At 44.0% G+C, this 20056-nt stretch overlaps 1 protein-coding gene across 9 annotated transcripts in view; it reads right to left on the reverse strand.

The window, feature by feature from the left end:
* The window catches only part of foxj3 (forkhead box J3), a 171570-nt gene that overhangs the window by 42771 nt on the left and 108743 nt on the right, over positions 1-20056 (reverse strand). For 7 of the 9 annotated variants that reach the window (XM_038773172.1, XM_038773171.1, XM_038773170.1 and 4 more), the window contains exons 6-7: positions 9428-9556; positions 3419-3632 (exon numbers count right to left, since the gene is read on the reverse strand). In XM_038773172.1, coding sequence (XP_038629100.1) covers positions 3419-3632; positions 9428-9556 — 343 coding nt within the window. The remainder of the gene's footprint in view (positions 1-3418; positions 3633-9427; positions 9557-20056) is intronic. The other 2 variants (XM_038773173.1, XM_038773167.1) reach the window with 1 other exon arrangement.

The following is a 20056-nucleotide window of genomic DNA, read 5'->3' on the forward strand; positions in this document are numbered from 1 at the left end:
AGGCGTTTTATCAAAATTTGTACAGGTCGGAGGCACCGGGTGAGGCCCGGGAGATGAGGGAATTCCTGGTCGGTCTGGAGTATCCATGGATGGGGGAGGAAGATAAGGCCACATTGAAGGGGTCGGTAGGGGAATAGGAGACAAAGGAGGCAATTCGAAGGACACGATCGAGTAAGGTGGCAGAACCGGATGGGTTCCCAGTGGAGTATTATTTTTTTTAAAAAATAATTTTATTCTCCTTTTTCCGTTTCGTCATTTATACAACAACAAATAATTAACAACTACAAAGGCAATCCCCTAGCCAACAATCCCCTCACCCCACCCACTCTGAAACAGCTCCTGACATTTTGAATAAAAAAACACCAAGGAAAAAGAATCATTAACTTATACATTCCAAACCCCCGTTAATGTTCGATGTCATCCAATACATTAAAATGCATGATGAACAAGGCCCAAGAGTTATATAACCCTTCCATCCTCCCGCTCAACTCGAACTTTACTTCCTCGAGCGTTAAGAACTCCAGCAGGTTCCCCGCCACGCCGAGGCACAGGGCGGAGAAGCCGACCTCCACCCAAACAGAATCTGTCATCAGGCAAGCAGCGAGGCCAAGGCATCTGCCTCCGCACCCGCTCCCAACTCTGGCCCATCAGACACCCTGAATATGGCTTCTGGGAGACCAGATTCGAGTCTCACGTGCACCACCTTTGAGATTACCCTAAAGACTTCCCTCCAATACCCCTCCAGTTTTAGGCAGGACCAAAACATATGAACGTGATCTGCGGGCCCCCTCCCCCACAGTGTTCACAAACATCCTCCACCCCCTCAAAAAGTCGGGACCAGTGGAGTACATAGAACATACAGTGCAGAAGGAAGCCATTCAGCCCATCGAGTCTGCACCGACCCACTTAAGCCCTCTCTTACATCCTATCCCTATAACCCAATAACCCCTCCTAACCTTTTTTGGTCACAAAGGGCAATTTATCATGGCCAATCCACCTAATCTGTACGCCTTTGGACTGTGGGAGAAAACCGGAAACCCACGCAGATACGCGGGGAACGTGCAGACTCCGCACAGACAGTGACCCCAGCGGGGAATCAAACCTGGGACCCTGGAGCTGTGAAGCAACTGCGCTAACGTGCTGCCCTATCTGTCCTCATGCCAATGTAATGGGGGGTGAGGCATCGATTTATGGGAGGATTTTGGCCCAGGTATCCTGGGAGAGAATTAAAGCTAGGTGGGAGGTTGGGGAAGGTTCTGGAGTATTATAAGAAATTTAGGGACAAATTTGACACCGCTGATGGTGGGGATGTTTGAAGAGGCGATAGGGAAGACGGTGTTGCCACAGACTTTGGGGCAGACATCGATCTCCTTGCTGCTGAAGAAGGATAAGGATCCAACAGAGTGTGGGTTGTACAGACCATTGACGTTATTGAATGTGGAATCGAAGATATTGGTGATGGTGCTGGCAGCTCGGTTGGAGGGGTGCCGCCCAAAAGAGATGGGGAAGACCAGACAGGGTTCGTGAAAGGGAGGCAGCTATTTTTGAATATTAGGAGGGTGCTAAATGTGGTTACGATGTCGTCAAAGAGAAAGAAGACAGAGGTGACAGTTGCGTTGGATGCAGAAAAGGCATTTGATCGAGTAGATTGGGAGTATTTGATTGCGGTGTTACAGCGGTTTGGGATTGGGCCGAGATTTGTGGAGTGGGTACGGTTATTGTACAGGGAGCCCAGGGCGAGTGTCCACACAAACAATATAAGTTTGGGGTATTTTCCTCAGCACTGGGGGACCAGGCAGGGGTGCCCCATGTCCCCTCTGTTATTTGCGCTAGCAACTGATCCTTTGGCTCAGTTCGGGGATGTGGAAGGGAATAGTGTGGGGGTGGGGGTGGGGGTGGAACATAGGGTGTCTCTATACACGGATGATTTATTATTGCATGTGTCAGAGCTAGTGCGTCGATGGGGGTATACGGGAGCTTCTCCAAATGGGCCCCAGGTAGATATTCTGAGAGTCCAGTGGTGGCAATGCTGAAGATTTGGAGGCAGTTGAGGTAGCATTTTGATTGTAGGCGGGGTCAGGGGGATGCAGATTGGGGAGGGCATGGATTTGAGGCCGGAAGGTGGGATAGGAGGTTTCAGGGACAGGAGGAGAAGGAAGGAAGTCAGGGAATTAGAAAATCTGTTCCTGGGAGGTTGTTTCCTGAGGCTTCGGGAGTTGGGGACAAGGTGTGAACTGGGGCGGGAAGAGAGGAAGTATTTACATATCTGCAGCTCTGGGATTTTGGGGAAGGTCCAGGTATCCTGGGAGGTTGGGGAAGGTTATAGAAAATGGTTTGTGGTGTGAGGTGCTCCGGAGGGTAAATGCCTCAACCCCGTGCACGAAGTTGGGGCTAATATAGTTGAAGAACGTGTATACGGTGCACCTCACGAGGCGAGGATGAGCCAACTCTTTGAGGGGGTGGAGGATGTATGTGAGCGCTATGGGAGGAGCCCCGCAAACCATGTTAACATGTTTTGGTCCTGCCCAAAGCTGGAGTTGTATTCGAGGGAGGTTTATTAAGGTAATCTCAGGGGTGGTACATGGGAGTTTGGAGCCAGGGCCCCTAGAACCATTTTCGGGGTGTCGGACCAGCACGGGCTGCTGGCAGATGCACATGTTCTAGCCTTCGCCGCGCTGATTGCCCGGAGGAGGGTCTTGCTGGGGTGGAGGTTAGCTTCTCCGCCCTGTGCCTCGGCTTGGCGGGGGTGACCTGCTGGAATTTTTGATGCTCAAGAAGGTGAAGTTTGAGCGGAGGGGGAATATAGAAGGGTTCTACAATTCATGGGCATTGTTTATCTCACACTTTCAAGAATTGGATGCCATCGAACACTGAGGGGGGGGTAATTGGGGGTTTTAGCACATTGTTTATTGTATCACCATTGATTCTCTTTTGGTCCTTTTGTTTTGCTGTATTTGGAATGTATGGGTGATGTTTGGGTTTGTATATTGAAGAGGATGCTGGTTGGGGGATTGATATTGTATTTGTTACTGTTGGTTATCTTTTGTTGTGTATTTGATGAAAATGTGGAAAATGAGAATAAAAATAAATAAATAAATAAATAAATAAATAAAGAAGTGCAAGCCCCAGGTTTAGAGTAAATGTAGACCTGTCTCTCTCAACACTAACCCATATTCCGGATCAATCAGGATATGACATTAGCCCTCCCTCTCTTCAAAATATTATTTTATCTCCAGTTGCGAATAGGAAGAAAATAACACCAAAGATAATATTTTCAAGCGTGTAAAATACAAAGAAAACATTACATAAGCGCAGATCAGTATGGCATTTAAAGATTTTTTGATTAACGTTAGGATAATTCAACATTGAAAAAATGCTTCAATTGGAATAATATGAAACTAATATTTATTTAGAGAACCTGTGAAATGTAGCACATGTGGGACACCGAGTCCACACTCACCCTGCTGGCTGAGAGACTGCTCAAAAACGGATTTATAAAGGCTACGGAAGGAGGCACTCAGATCTTCAAAGTTGTATTCTGAGAAAGGTGGTTTTGTGTCCCTCTCGGGCATGTTGTATTGCTGTTGCTGTGGTGTTAGACTCTGGGAGACTGGATCAGCCCGGTTTGTCACCTGTACAAATGGAAACACACAAGCCATTAATGTAGGGTCTAGAAAGTGGCACACCAACTGAAAATTCACAGGCTGCACATCTACATGTAGGAGTTGGGAAGTGGGGTGACGCGCAGCTGGGAAACTGAACACCAAGTGATATCAGATCTTGTAATCCAACCATGAGACTGAAAGGACAGGGTGTACTGAAGTACCAAGAACTGCTAGGCTTCCTTGCAAACCAGTACTCAAAATTAAAAAAACACTTGTGTCCAGCAGGTCTGTCTGCAATCTGAACATGGGGGGAAAAAAATGAAAATTTGGTTGATCTGTTATCAGATCTTAGGCTTCCTTAGAGAGTCCCACCTTCCAGATGTTGGCTAACCTCTGTGTATTTCCAGCATTGCTCACATTTCAGAATGTTTTCTTCCCATTTCCTTATTGTTTTGTTTATTTACACCACATGTAGTTTTAGTCTTGAGTTTTCAGATTTTGATCACTTTAGCTTTTATAAAAAGTGATAAAGCTCCATTTTGTTTAAATCTGAATATCCGGGCTCAGTAACTACAGCACACTATTCCTAAAATTGCATAGTATTTACCGCACAGAAATAGGCATTTGTCTCCACAGTTCTATCACATTTATCATGTTCCACATAAATCTCTTCCCAACGTACTTCACCTCAATCATTCACCACATGCTTCCATTCCTTTCTCCCTCAGGTTTGTCTGCTTTCCCCTTAAATGCATCTATGCTAAACATTTCAATCACTTTACTGTAGAGGAGGAATTGCTGGAGTGTATACAGGATGGTTTTCTGGACCAATACATTGAGGAACCAACTAGAGAACATGCCACCCTAGACTGGGTACTGTGTAATGAGAATTGAATCATTGGCAATCTAGTTGTGCAAGAACCCTTGGGGATGAGCGACTATAATATGATAGAATTTTTCATAAAGATGGAGAATGAAGTAGTTGATTCAGAGACTAGGGTCCTGAATATTAAAGGAAACTATGATGATATGAGGCATGAGTTGGCTTTGATCGAGGGAAATGTTACTTAAAGGGATAGAATAGAATAGAATATAGAACATACAGTGCAGAAGGAGGCCATTCGGGCCATTGAGTCTGCACCGACCCACTTAAGCCCTCGCTTCAACTCTATCCCCCTAACCCTGACAGTGGAAAGGCAAGGAGTGCATGGAGAAACTGCAACAATAGCTTATTCTTGTCTGGAACAAAAGTAAAATGGGAAAGGTGGCCAATCCATGGTTTACAAGGAAAATTAGAGATAGAATTCAATCCAAGGAAGAAGCATACAAATTAGCCATGGAAAACAGGTCTGAGGATTAGGAGCAGTTTAGAATTCAGCAGAGAAGGAACAGGGAATTGATTAAGAAGGGGAAAATAGAGTATGGCAGTAAGCTTGCAGGTAACATAAAAACTGACTGTAAAAGTTTCTATAGTTACGTGAAGAGAAAAAGATTAGTAGAGACAAAAGTAGGACCCTTACAGTCAGAAACAGGGGAATGCACAATAGGGGACAAAGAGGCCGAGCAACTAAACACATACTTTGATTCTGTCTTCACAAACGAGAACACAAATCAGATACCAGAAATGTTGTGAAACGCAGGGTTTAGTAAGAGGGAGGAATTGAAGGAGATCAATATTCGTAGAGAAATGGTGTTGGGAAATTAATGGGATTGAAGGCTGATAAATCTCCAGGGCCAGATAATCTATATCCCAGAATACTTAAGTGGCGCCAGGAATAGTGGATGTGTTGGTGATCATCTTCCAAGATTCTATAGAGTCTGGAACAGTTCCTGCAGATTGGAGGGTAGCTAATGTTTTAAAAAGGGAGGTAGAGAAAAAACAGGGAATTGGAGACCGGTAAGCCTGACATCGCTAGTGAGGAAAATTCTAGAATCCATTCGCCTCATATCAAAGATTTTATGGCTGAGCACTTAGAAAACAGTGACAGGATCAGAAGAGTCAGCATGGATTTATGAAGGGGAAATCATGCTTGACAAATCTACTGGTATTCTTCGAGGATGTAATTAGTAGAGGTGACGAGGGGGAGTCAATGGATGTGGTTTATTTGGACTTTCAGAAAGCTACTGACAAAATCCCGCAAGAGAGTAGCGTGGAAAATTCAAGAGCATGGGATTAGCGGTAGTGTATTGAGATGGATAGAAAACTGGTCGGCAAACAGGAAACAGAGTAGGAATTAACAGGTCTTTTTCAAGTTGGCAGGCAGTGACTAGTGGAGTACCGCATGGATTGGTGCTGGGACCCCAGCCATCCGTAATATATACTAATGAATTAGATGAGGAAACAAAATGTATTATCTCCAAATAGGCAAATTAATGGCAAACCCAACAAGGGGACCTGTAAGTCTAGACCTAGTCTTGGGGAACGAAAAAGGACAAGTGGGTGAAATGACAGTTGACAACTATATCAAGGATAGTGATCACAATTCAGTAAGATTCAGTATTACCATGGAAAAGGACAGAGATAAAGCAGGAGTAAAAGTTTTGAACTGGGGAAGGCAAATTTTACAGAAATTAGAATAAACTTGGCTGAGGTGGACTGGCCAGCACTGCTAGAGGATAAATCAGTGAAAAACCAGTAGGAACCATTAAAAAGCGAGATCCTAAATATACAACATATATCCCCTCCAAAAATAAGTGATAGTGCCAAATCGGGACCCCCTGGTTATCTAGAGGAATACAGGGGAAGATCAAACACAAAAAGAAAACATACGGTAGGCACAAAGAACTAAGCACTGCAGACAGCTTAGGTGAGTACAGTAACAGGAAACAAAGGGTAATGTTTGATTGCTGCCCTTGCAATTGGAACATTGTTTCAAGTGTTGTTCCATTTCCAAGTCGGTGTTGGGACCCTTCCTGTTTGCGTTATATATTAACCATTTGGACGTGTACGTGGGAGCACGATTGGTAAATTTGCAGACACCACAAAGATTGGCTAAGTGGTGGGCAGCGTAGAGAATAGCTACAATCTCCAAAATGATAGAGATGGGTTGGTGGAGTGTGCGATAAAGTGCTAGATGGAATTTAACAGAGAAGTGTGAGGTCAGAGAAATGGGAGGTCAAACAGTTATGGAAATATACTAAGAGGGGTAGATGGATAAGAGATTTTGGTGTGCAAGTACACAGGTAAAGGTAGCAGTTCAAGTAGACATGGTTGCAAAGAAAGCATATTGAACGCTCTCCTTCACTGGCAGAGGTATAGAATATAAAAGTACGGATATTGTGTTGAAATTGTATAAAACACTGGAGAGGCCACAAATGGAGTACTGCACATAGTTCTGGTTACCATGTTATAGGAAGGGTGTAATTGCTCTGGAGAGAGTGCAGAAGAGGTTTACAAGAATGTTGCCAGGGCTAGAAAAATGTAGCTACGAGGAGGGATTGGGTAGGTTGGGGTTATTTTCCTTGGAACAAAGAAGGTTGAGGGATGACTTAATTGATGTGTACAAAATTGTGAGGGGAAGAGATTGAGTGGACAGAATAAAACTTTTCCCTTGATGGAGAATTCTAGAACCAGGGATATGGATTCAAACTAAGTGGCAGAAGGTGTAGAGGGTCATGAGGAAGAGCTTTTTTACGTAGAAGGCAGTGGGAGTCTGGAATTTGCAGCCTGAGTTCGTGGTGGGGGCAGAGACCCTCATCTCTATTTTTTTGAAAAACATTTTATTGAAGGCATTTTAAATATGTACATAATTAAAAAATACAAAAACCAACCGTGGCAACAGGTAACAAAGCCCCACCTCCCTATACCTTCATCCAACCAACACGCTTCACACAGCTCGCTGCCACCCCGGCACCCGCCTCTAAACTCTTTTTTAAAAAGTACCTGGCTCTGCACCGCAAGTGTTGTAAGATACAGGGCTATGGATTGGGTGCAGGAAGGTGGGATTAGATAGGGCACCTGGGTGTCCTCAGGCTGGCATGGACAAGATGGGCCAAATGGCCTTTTTCTGTGTTGTAACTTTTCTATGACTCTATCATTCAGCGTGATTTGGACATGTTGAGTGAGTAGGCAAATGACTGGCATTTGCAGTATAATTTGGATAAATGCACGGTTATCCATTTTGGGAGTAAAAATGAGATGGCAGACTATTATCTGAATGGCCATAAATTAGGAGAGGGAGGGCAGCACGGTGGCGCTGTGGTTAGCACTCCTGCCTCCCGGCTCTGGGTCACTGTCTGTGGAGTTTGCACATTCTCCCCGTGTTTGCATGGGTTTCGCCCCCACAACCCAAAGATGTGCAGGATAGGTGGATTGATCACGTTAAATTGCCCCTTAATTGGAAAAAAATGAATTGGGTACTCTTAAATTTAAAAAAATAATAATAAATTAGGAGGGGGGAATGTGCAATGAGACCTGGGTGTCCTCGCACACCAGTCACTGAAGGTACAGCATGTATTAAAGAAGGCAAATTCTGGCCTTCAATGCGAGAGGATTACGAGTACAGGCGCAGCACTGTCTTGCAGCAATTGTACAGGGTCTTGGTGAGGCCACATCTGAAATGTGTGCAGTTTTGATCTCCTTATCTGAGCAATCTGAGGAAGGATGCTCTAGCTGTAGAGGGAGTGCACCAAAGGTTCACCAGACTGATTCCAGCGGGACTGACGTACGAGGAAAGATTGAATCAGTTAGGATTGTATTCGCTGGAGTTCAGAAGGTTGATGGGGGGTCTCATAGAAACCTATAAAATTCTAACAAAACTGGTCAGGGTAGATGCAGGAAGAATGTTCCTGATGGTGCATCCAGAACCAGGGATCACAGTTGGAGGATACCGAGCAGACCACGGAGGAAGAGAGGAGGAGAAATTTCTTCACCCAGGGTGGTGAACCTGTGGAATTCGTTTAGGCCAAAAACATTGTATGTTTTCAAAAGCAGTTGGATATAACACTTAGGGTAAAGGGGATCAAAAGACATGGGGGAAAAGTAGGATTAGGCTATTGAGTTGGATGACCAGCCATGATTATAATGAATGGCAGAGCAGGGTCGTTTGACCTCCTTCTGCTCCTATTTTCTATATTTCTATGTCATAGCAAGTTTCACATTCTCCTTCATATTGCAGATTTCAGAATGCATCGCTAATTTATTTCAAAATCAGGATCAAACGTAAATTAGCCATTCCAAATTACCTGTAGTACTGTTTCTTAATTCTAAATTACAGGGATCCCTTTTTTAATATAAATTTAGAGTACCCAATTATTTTTCTTTTTCCAATTAAGGGGAAATTTAGCATGGCCAATCCACTAAACCAGCACATCTTTGGGTTGTGGGGGTGAAAGTCACACAGACAAGGGGAGAATGTGTAAACTCCACACGGGCAGTGACCCAGGGCCGGGATGCGAACCTGGCTCCTCAGTGCAGTAGTCCCAGTGCTAACCACTGCACCACGTGCCGCCCAGGATCCCCTTTTAACATGAAATGCTCCTGCCAGACTTAACAGCATACTGAAGGTTCAGTGTACATCCTCCGAGGGGTTTGGAGGTCAGTTAACTGAATGGCTGGTTTGTGATGCGGAGCAACGCTAATAGCGTGGGTTCAATTCCCATACCGGCCGAGTATATTCATGAAGGACCCGCCTTCGCAACCTTGCTGCTTGCCTGAGGTGTGGTGACCCTTAGATTAAATCACCACCAGCCAGTTCTCTCTCTCGAAGGGGAAAGCAGCCTATGGTCATCTGTGACTATGGCAATTCTCACTTTTTCACTAGGTGGTTATAGCAAAGTAAAAATGTTTTAACAAACAGGTTTTCACAAAGTCACAGACTTACCTGTGCGTAGTTGTGGACAGAACCAACATTATTCAGGTTGACGGACGCTAGACTTGTGTCAGACAGGCTGTTGTTAAGGCTGCTGCGAGGGCTATCACTTCCATCCTGATCCGTATTGTATAGTGTTACCTGCACAATCAAAGAGCCCATCATTGAGACTTTAATAAGAGCTTGTGGTCTTTCTTGCAACCAATAACAAATGCATTGCAGTCAGAGAAGCTATAGAGTCCCACCTTTGAGCTTCATGAACCGATGATCAGTTTGTCAGCTAAATTTCTGATCACTGCTTGAAAGGCACTAGCAAGAAATATGAAAGGAGTGTGGTGCAAGGAGGCAATTACAGCATTTCTCGCATTAAACCAGTACTGCAATATAAAAAGACTTATCTGTTTCTAAGCAAGCTTCTGCACAGCTTTAAGAATTAATAGAATGTGCCTTTACATGGATATGTGTAACATACAAACAGAAGAATCGTATTAACTGATGAGCAGGTTGATGCATGTCGTATAAAATGCGAGCATTGACTTGTTCAAATCCAAATAGTCTGCTGAAAATAGCTCTTCATTGCTTTGAATACACCAACTCCAACTTGGCCAAATCTCTCTTGATTCATACTCTTCTATATAAAATTACAAACTCAACCAGGATACCCATAATCTGATTGTACTGTAAATTCCCAAAGTGGAATGCAATATCCACAACAGACAAAACAATTGCTATGTGCCACTCACAATAACAACAGATATTAGTCAAATTTGGCAGCACCTGGCATCCTCGGAGATAAATAAGCAATGCAGTGTAGAATGCAGGGTCCTCAGCATGCAATTTATGCGCCAACCTTAATTACCAAATATTGCACAAAGCCATCCCTACTTCAATGCTACACCAATAGGATTAATGTGTAAAGATATCAATTCATTACCTCCACTATTTTCACCACTGCCACACCAGGTTATAGGATTAGGCATCATGCAGCGCACCAGTAGATCAACCTCCCATTATACAGCTCAAGGTGCTTCCTCCAGCCACAGCCTGTTCTGGAAGTAGTAAATCTTCCACTGTAATGCTGGATGTTCTGCTTAGTTCAAGCAGACATAGAACAAAATACAAATACCCAGCACTTTACGGAAATGTTAGTAACAACATGACCACTACCACCGTGGCTCAGTCACCCAAGTCAGAAGTTAAAGTTTGCTCCAATACATAATTACATAACACATGCCAACATTCCAATACAGTAGAGAATGCTGCTCTTCGTACAGGTTTGCCTTGCTCGTTAATCTCAATTGGTTTGTCACTCTTACAAGACATGATTGGTATTTGTGAGACTGAGTGGGACGTTGTCACAATTGCAGTCCATGCTTAACCTCCTTGTACTGAACATGGAGCAATAATATCCTTACCCTGCCAGGATTGTTTTATTACCTTTGTAGAATTACCAAAATGATTCCAACGGAAAAACTGCTACAAGCGTCTAGTTTAAAAAAAAACAATTTCACGGAATGTGAGCATCACTGGCAAAGCTAGCATGCATTGCCCATCCTTAATTGACTTTGAGAATGTGTTACCCCAATTTCCAGTCAGTAGAATTCTAGATCCTCTTTCAATAGGCTGATGGGGTAAAATACATGGCATAGTGTTAAGCCAAATAGAAGTGTTCAGGTAAATGAGTAGATTTAGCAAAAAGGGGATTAGAGCTTAGAGTAAAGAGCACATGCTAGTCAAATGCTTATACCCTGATTGAACTTTATAAAGCATCAAGGACCTGAGATCAACAAGGACCCATCAGTAAGGCCTTGGCTGTTTATGTCAGAGCAGATAGTCTCTAACTAGAAGGAGATAATTGGTCCTTGAAAGATTTAATAATACAAGATCGGAATTTTAAATAATGCCCTGTGTACTGACTAACTGTATAAGCAGTGTGCACCTGTGAACTAGAAGAGAGTGCTGTATCAGAACGCTCTCCTTGTGAGTGCTACAACAGAGCGGAGAGCTGTATTAGAGGAAAGTGCTGCTTCGGAAGTTTCCCTGGGGCAGTGCTCTCTATGCTTGAATCCATGAATGAACAATTGTAACTTCTCCCTGGGTCTCCTGGGGTTAGTTGGAAGAAGTCCACCAGAACTGCCAATCTGGGTTACTCCAGCTGATCTTCACTTATTGCCTCTGTCCTCAGTCCTCCCCTCCTGTCTAGGGATGAGAAAAATTAATCTACCAAGGTTCACTCATGACTCCTGCAGCAAAACTTGCAGATGGCTTTCAGACAAGAAAGGGATTGAGTTTAGGTGTAGTACCTACTTAATGTTAAGTAGGCTGCTGAAATTCAATGCCCTGGCTTCCACATGAAGAATTGCCACTTGGGTGAGCTACACAAGGGCTGCAAATCAGCCATAGAACTTGCAACCCAACAACATGGAGGGGGCCAAAAATTTTATAAAGAAAGATTCCAGTGCAGAGTGGCCCTCAAAATCAATTTATGAAATTGCATTGGTTTTCTTAAATTCAAATTGTAACAAGGCAAGTCAAGTTCCCGGAGTGTAAACTTAATTAGCAATCTGGACTTGGCAAATAAGAATATTAAGGGCGCGATGCCATCCCTATGGTAATGAATTGATGGTTTGCAATTTACAACTTGGGGTGCTTGCTATCCCTGATTTGTGTGCTTTCTTGTATACTGGAAGATGACACAACAAAATGGGGAAAGTTTTCTGAACAATTTTTATTGCTTTTCCAATTTGTTTTGTTCTTTCCTGAAGGCCCAAGCACTTACAAGCATACAGACCCATAAGCACAGGTAGCCCTCTGGTAAATTGCCCAAGAGGCCATTCACCATGGGTTTATTAGACAACAGAAGCTGCACAGGCTATTCAACAACAGAATGCAACAGTCAAGTTCAATCCAACACTCCGCTGACTTTCCTGGATCAGTGGTAGTGCTGGCTAACCTCCATGTCTCTCCACCTGGAGATAGTATTACAATCTCAGACCAGCCCCAACAGTGGTCCAAAACCCCAATATTTGAGTTCATTTTAAGACTGTGTGGAAATAATGCTTCATTGCAGGAGTGATTGCATGGAAAAAGATAGGCTTTGGTATTTCTAAAACAAAACTTTATTATTTATTTTCCCCCTTTTTAAAATATAAATTTAGAGTACCCAATTATTTTTTTTCCAATTAAGGGCCAATTTAGTGTGGCCAATCTACCTAACCTGCATACCATTGGGTCGTGGGGGTCAAACTAACGCAGACACGGGGAGAATGTGCAAACCCCACACAGACAGTGACCCAGGGCCGGGATTGAACCCGGGGTCTCAGCGCCGTAGGCAGCAGTGCTAACCAATGCGCCACCATGCCGTCCTAACAAAACTTTATTATAAATACATTAAACGTTTAACTTCACACCTGAAAAAGAACTTCTTGCAATTACCCCTTAACACTACTACACAATTTCCCATTAAACAACAAGAAAAGAAACATACAGCTCTTATTCCAGCTTCAAATCAGCAGGGCATAGAGTAATATTTGCAGCACTTAATAGATGCGGGCTCTGGTTAGAACCCCTCCAGATTCTGGCTGAATATCTTCAAATAGCTGCTTCAATTGGGTTGTTTCAGTTTCTTCCTCGTCGTCAGACAAGACTGTTCTCTGCTTTTAAAATATTACTTTAAAAAAAAAACTCTTTTACTGGGAAAGAAAACTGCCATTTATTTGTGGTTTCACAAAAACAAGGATTGCCAGATCAGACTTTACTTCTAAAAACCTTTCTCCAAAAACTCTGTCTCTCTAATGCTTTCAAAATGTCGCTCTGCCTTCCTTGGCTCCACCCAGCAATGACCTCACCTCCCAAAGCTAAAAAAGAAATTAACTTTCCAGGCACTGTAATCACATGAACTCCCCAGGGACTTTCCCAGGGCAAACCACTGTGCATTAGCCCAGACTGAAAAAACACATTCTAACCACAGGCTTTAAACCATTAAATTGTCCAATACACGTATAATCCAATTTTCATAAAATCATCCAATTGTCACAACAGTGAAATTAATTGCAGAAATCTTAGCTGGTGTCCTGGATGACATCAGCTGATGCTGCACAGCTCAGTAACTGTACATATTCTAGTAGGCTCAGCACACATGTTGTACTTATTCACCAGAGGGGCATTTCTGTATATAAATACTTTTATTGCAAATAAAATCAAAACAATTCGTAAGGGACTTAGTTTAATTTGGAAGCCAATTGCAAGCCTCATTTCAAGTTGATACGTGGATTTAATTTTATGATTTGCATTTTCCCTCAGAAATAAAGACTTGCATTTACATAACACCCCTCAGGACATCCCAAAACACTTTGTGGATAATGAAGTATATTTAAAGGTTACCACTATGTAACATAGGAAACGTGGCAGCCAATCTGCATTCACCCAGCCCCCACAAACAGCAATGTGGCAGCATCCAGATAATCTGTTTTTACTGATGTTGATTGAGGGATAAATAATAGTCAAGATACCAAGCAGTGCCCCCTTGCTTTTCTTTGAAATAGTGCCATTGAATTCTTGTTGTTGAGGAGGGAGATGGGCTCTCAGTTTAACATTTCACCAAAAGGTGGTGCCTCCAATAGTGCAGCACCCCCTCAGTATATTGGTGTCAGCCTCGATTTCTGTGCTCCACCCTCTGGAGTGGGACTCGAATGCACAAACTTCTGACTCGAGCAGAAGTACTATCTACCAAGCCACAGAATCTTTACAGTGCAGGAGGCCATTCAGCCCATCGAGTCTGCCACAGGCTGTCTGAAAGAGCATTCTTCCTCGCCCCTCACCCTTCCCCCCACTCTTATTCCTGTAACCATGTACATTCTGTCTTTTCAGACAGCAATCGAATTTCCTTTTTAATACCTCGATCAAACCTGCCTCCAGCACCCTCCCAAGAAGTCTGTTATGGACTCCCACTGGATGAAAAAAACATTTCCACACATCACTTCTACTTTTGCCCTCAAGCTCTTGATGCTCTCTTGAATAAGAACATTTTCTCACTGTTTACCTTGTCCAGACCCCCAGGACCTTTAATACCTGTATCAAGTCTCCAGTCAACCTTCTTTTCTCCAAGGAAAACAGCCCATTGTTCGCCATCTAGCTTCAGAGTTACAGTTCTTTATGCCTGGGATCATTCTTGTGAATTTGTTCTGTACTCACTCTAATGCCTTCACATCTATCCTCAAACCTGGCGTCCAGAATTGGATGAGGCATAACTAGAATCTTATACAAGGTCAACGTGACCTCCTTCCATTGCAACATTGATGATGGAGCCTTTGTCCCTTGATCCTACTCTCTGAAATCCCTCCTCCTAAACATCTCTGCTCTCACCATCCTCTCAAAACCCATTTGTTCAAACATTGTTTTGAGCCACCTCGACTAATCTCCCTCTAAGGGTCAGCATTCGTTTTAGTCCTTCATTGAAGCATCTATGTTCAAATCACATGGTATTAAGGGCCTCACGGTAGCATGGTGGTTAGCATCAATGCTTCACAGCTCCAGGGTCCCAGGTTCGATTCCCGGCTGGGTCACTGTCTGTATGGAGTCTGCATGTCCTCCCCGTGTGTGCGTGGGTTTCCTCCGGGTGCTCCGGTTTCCTCCCACAGTCCAAAGATGTGCGGGTTAGGTGGATTGGCCATGCTAAATTGCCCGTAGTGTAAGGTTAATGGGGGGATTGTTGGGTTACGGGTATACGGGTTACATGGGTTTAAGTAGGGTGATCATTGCTCGGCACAACATCGAGGGCCGAAGGGCCTGTTCTGTGCTGTACTGTTCTATGTCTAAATGCAAGTTGCTCAGAATTGACACTTCATTCAGTGCCCTTTAAACCGAACAAAGAAAGCCTTTCTATTAACAATGGCCAACTGACACTCAACACTATTATCTGGAATAATAGAAAACGGACAAAGAAAAGCAAAATAAAATGGAGGCAAAACGGATAAGGAACAGTTATACTCAAAAAAGTCAACTTTTATTTGCTGTGGAATGCTCAACTGTATAATAGTGAGATTGGTGAATGTGAACTGGCTGAAACTGTACCAATCACAATCCTATAATCAAATTCTCTGTCTCACCCTTAACTGTCCCCAATCCCAGGCAGCACGGTGGCGCAGTGGTTGGCATTCCTGCCTCACGGTGCCGAGGTCCCAGGTTCGATTCCAGCTCTGACTCACTGTCCGGATGGAGTTTGCACATTCTCCCCGTATTTACGTGGGTTTCACCCTCACAACCCAAAGATGCTCAGGGTAGGTGGATTGGCCACCCTAAATTATCCCTTAATTGGGGAAAAATGAATTAGGTACTCTAAATTTATATCATATTAAAAAAACTATCCCCAATCCTATCATTTTGCCCTTTGGACAGTGCTTCTATCAGATCCTCCAAAATTGTTACAGCACAGGAGGCAGTCATTGTATATCTGCACCAGCTCCCCAAATGAGCAACACAGCTCAGTGTCATTCCCCTGCCTTTGTCCAAAAGCCCTGCACACAGTTTCTATTCAAATGATCATCTAATGCCTCCCTGAATATCTCGATAGAACCTGCTTCCACAACACTTCCAGGAAGTGCATTCCAGATCTGAGCCACTCATTGTGTGAAAAGGTTTTTTCTCATATCGCATTTGCATCTTTTGAAAATCACTTTATATTTGTGCCCTCTCGTTTTTGATCTTTTGCGAGTGGGAACACTCCCTATCTTCTCTTGTCCAGCTCCCTCATGAACTTAAACATCTCCACAAGTTTCTTCTTAGTCTTTTACTCTCCAAGGATAACAGTCCCAATCTCTCCACTCTATCCTCATAACAGAAGTTTCTCATCCCTGGTATCATTCTTGTCAACCACTTCTGCACTCTCCAATGCATTCACATCCTTCCTATAGTGTGGTGCCCGAACTGTACACAATACTCCAGCTGAGGTCGAACTTGTGTCTTGTATAAGTTCAGTACAACCTCTTGCTCTTGTACTTGGTCCTTATTAATAAAGCTCAGGATACCATATGCTTTATTAACTGCACTTGCCACCTGTCCTGCCACCTTGAATAACCTATGCACATATGCACCCAGGTCCCTCAGCTCCTGGATCCCCATAATTTTGCCCGTTGTTCTAAATTTGTCTCTCCATGTTCTTCCTACCAAAATGCATCACCTCACACTTCTCGGCATTGAACTTCATGTGCCACCTACCTGCCCACACCAACTTGGAGGGGCAGCATGGTACCACAGTGGTTAGCACAGTTTCTTCACAGCTCCAGGGTCCCAGGTTCGATTCCTGGCTGGGTCACTGTCTGTGCTGAGTCTGCACGTTCTCCCCATGTCTGCGTGGGTTTCCTCCGGTTTCCTCCCACAGTCCAAAGATGTGCGGGTTAGGTGGATTGGCCATGCTAAATTGCCCTTAGTGTTGAAAAAGATTAAGTGCAGGTTACTGGGTTATGGCGATAGGGTAGATAAGTGGGCTTGAGTAGGGTGCTCTTTGTAAGGACCGGTGCAGACTCGATGGGCCGAGTGGCCTCCTTCTGCACTGGAAATGCTCTGAAAAAAAAACTTCTCTGTGCCTTTTTGAAGTTCTACACCGTCTTCCTCACAGCTTATAATGCTTCCAAGTTTTATACCGTCCGCAAACTTTGAAATTGTCCCCTGTCCACCAAGATCAAGATCATTAATATATATTAGGAAAAACAAAGGTCCCAATATTGACCCCTGGGAACACCACTATGAACCTTCCTCCAGCCTAACAAATATCCACTGCTTCCTATTATTCAGCCAATTTTGCATCCAATTTGCCACATCTCTTTCATTGCATGAGCTGTAACTTTATTTACAGGTTTGTTGTATGGCACTGTATCGGATGCCTTTTGAAGGTTCATGTGAATCACATCAACATTATTACCCTCATTAACCCTTTGTTAGCTCTTCAAAAAAACTCCAGCAAGTTAGTTAAACAATTTCTCCTTTAGAAATCCATACTGGCTCTTCTTAATCAACCCACATTTTTCCACGGGACTACTAATTCTATCTTCAATAATTGTTTCTGGATGCTTGCCCATCGTTGATGTTAAACCAACTGGTTTATAATTAGTGAACATTAGATCATATGGCACAACATTTGCAATTCTCCAGTTCTCTGGCACTCCCAAGTTTCTGTATCTCTGACCCATCTGTACAGCAGTCCATGCAATTTAGAGAATTTTCACAGATTCTGATGCTAGTTTATTAGCATGCAGACAAACTTCATTGGAGGCTGAACATCAGTCATGAAACTACGCCAGCAAGAAATTGAATCCCGTAGGAGCATTTTCATAGACAGTGACGTTGCAAAAAATCTACAAACAACAAGACCAATGAACAGAGGGCACTACTTTCTTAAGCTCTCCATTCCCAATAATTGGTCGTCTCACTAGAAATTCAGTATGAATTGACAGTAGAGCTTTCAGACTATGTCCAACTGAACTGCACAAAGCACAGTTCTGTAACTATAACTGCTGTCCTTCCAAACTTGGGCTGCATCTGAAGAAAGCACTTTGATCTGATTAACTCTGGTGGTTATAGCCCATCAATGGTGATGGTAAGTGATGGGAACAGTTTAATATTCATTGGCATTTGGCTAACATGTTAAATAGCAATATAAAATGTTTAGTACTCAAGTTATGAATTAATAGTATGTGGCAGTGGGGTCTCCCCCCGGGAACAATTTTAGATATACGCAGATTAGGGCGCTTGTTAAGCAGCAGGTGGCGGAGTTTCCACTATTGCCGCCTAGGGGGGTGCAGGATAGGGTGCTCTCGGGGACGTGGGTCGGTGAGGGTAGGATCTCGGCAATCTATCAGGTGATGCAGGAGGAGGAGGAGGCCTCGGTGGAGGAGCTGAAACTGAAGTGGGAGGTGGAGCTAGGGGAGGAGATCGCCGAGGGGAGGGTGAATTTGTCCTCTTCTTGCGCACGGCTCAGCTTGATTCAGCTGAAAGTGCTGCATAGGGCGCACATGACGGGCCAGGATGAGCCGGTTCATTGGAGGAGAGGACAGATGTGGGAGGTGCTCGGGAGGGGGGGGGCCCGGCGAACCATACCCACATGCTCTGGGCGTGTCCGGCATTGGAGGGGTTCTGGAAGGGGGTGGCGGGGACCCTGTCCAAGATGGTCGGCTCCAGGGTGGAACCGGGCTGGGGGCTTGCGATCTTTGGGGTAGCATCGGAGCCGGGAGTGCAGGAGGCGAGAGAGGCTGGCATTCTGGCCTTTGCGCCTCTAGTAGCCCGGCATAGGATTCTTTTGCAGTGGAGGGACACGAAGCCCCCGAGCCCGGAGGCCTGGATTAACAACATGGCCGTGTTCATCAGGCTGGAGAAGATCAAGTTTGCCCTGAGGGGGTCGGTACAAGGGTTCTTCCAGCGGTGGCAGCCCTTTCTCGATTTTCGGGTGGAGGGTTAGAGGGTGGTCAATCTCAGCAGCAACCCGGTGTGTGTGTGTGGGGGGGGGGGGGGGAGGAGAGGAGGATCTGTTAAGGGGGTTTGTTTTTGCGACTGTTTGCTACTTTCTTGTTTTTTTTTGTATTATTATTAATTTATTGCTTTGTATGGGGGGGGGGGTTATTTCTGTTTATTTTTATACTCGTGTATTTTATTGTTGGGAGAAAATTTGTAGTTGAAAAATTTGAATAAAAATTATTATTAAAAAAAAATGTGGCAGCACAGACTGCCTTTGTGAAGCATCGCCTCAACGCACAATCTTTATTCAAGAAAGGTTTCATTTGAATTTGTTTCAACGAAGTTGACAATGACGCTGAAACAGAGGTCTGAAATGAGCAATCACCCATTAGGTTCTACACAATCCATGTGCTAAATGCATTACTTATAAGAACATAACCAAAAATATTTTATGTACTGCTGTTAGATGACCCAGCACTGGCTCCATCAAAAGTTTGGTCTATTAAAAATCACCTTGGCTTTCCCCGGAAGTTAAGACCCTGATTAGTTGAATAATACAGACCAAAATCGCTCAGTCAGGATAGTGACACGGTGGTACAATTAATCTTTTTACGGCTATCTAGTGACTCCTGTTGGAAATACGGATGTGTGGATGCTAGACAGTGGACTCGGGTTTATTCGCGGTATCCCTTATATTTAATTAGCTGCATATACTCCTACCTGGGAGACTGAACATCAGTTGTGAAAATATATTCCAGTAATGAGGTAAAATCCCTGAAGGAGAAGAGGGAGGAAATTGGAAGCATATGGTGGGAGGAAAGGAGACCAACCATCCTCCGTTCCCAGTTCACTCCTCCATTGCAGATGCTGACCTCATCTAAACAGCCATATTCAATGTGTGATTCCCAACTGCATTGGCAAGATATTCACTTGGGGGGGGGGCGCGCAATACAGCCTTGCCTGACTCTGCCCCGCATTTAACATCCCCACTCGTGGTACAGTCCAAGATATTCAACTGGAGGTAGCAACAGAACCTGGCCTAATCCTGTCCTCACCTATGTCCCCAATACGAGTACGGACAGCCCTGACGGCACGTGTATTTTAAAATTCAAAAATAATCCAAGCAGATAAACATCCCTAAACTAAAATTTGTTCAAAAATTACTTCGATCATGTTCGTTGTCTAGTCCAATGT

The sequence above is a fragment of the Scyliorhinus canicula genome, chromosome 16 (assembly GCF_902713615.1).
Source record: "Scyliorhinus canicula chromosome 16, sScyCan1.1, whole genome shotgun sequence".
Taxonomy (NCBI): domain Eukaryota; kingdom Metazoa; phylum Chordata; class Chondrichthyes; order Carcharhiniformes; family Scyliorhinidae; genus Scyliorhinus; species Scyliorhinus canicula.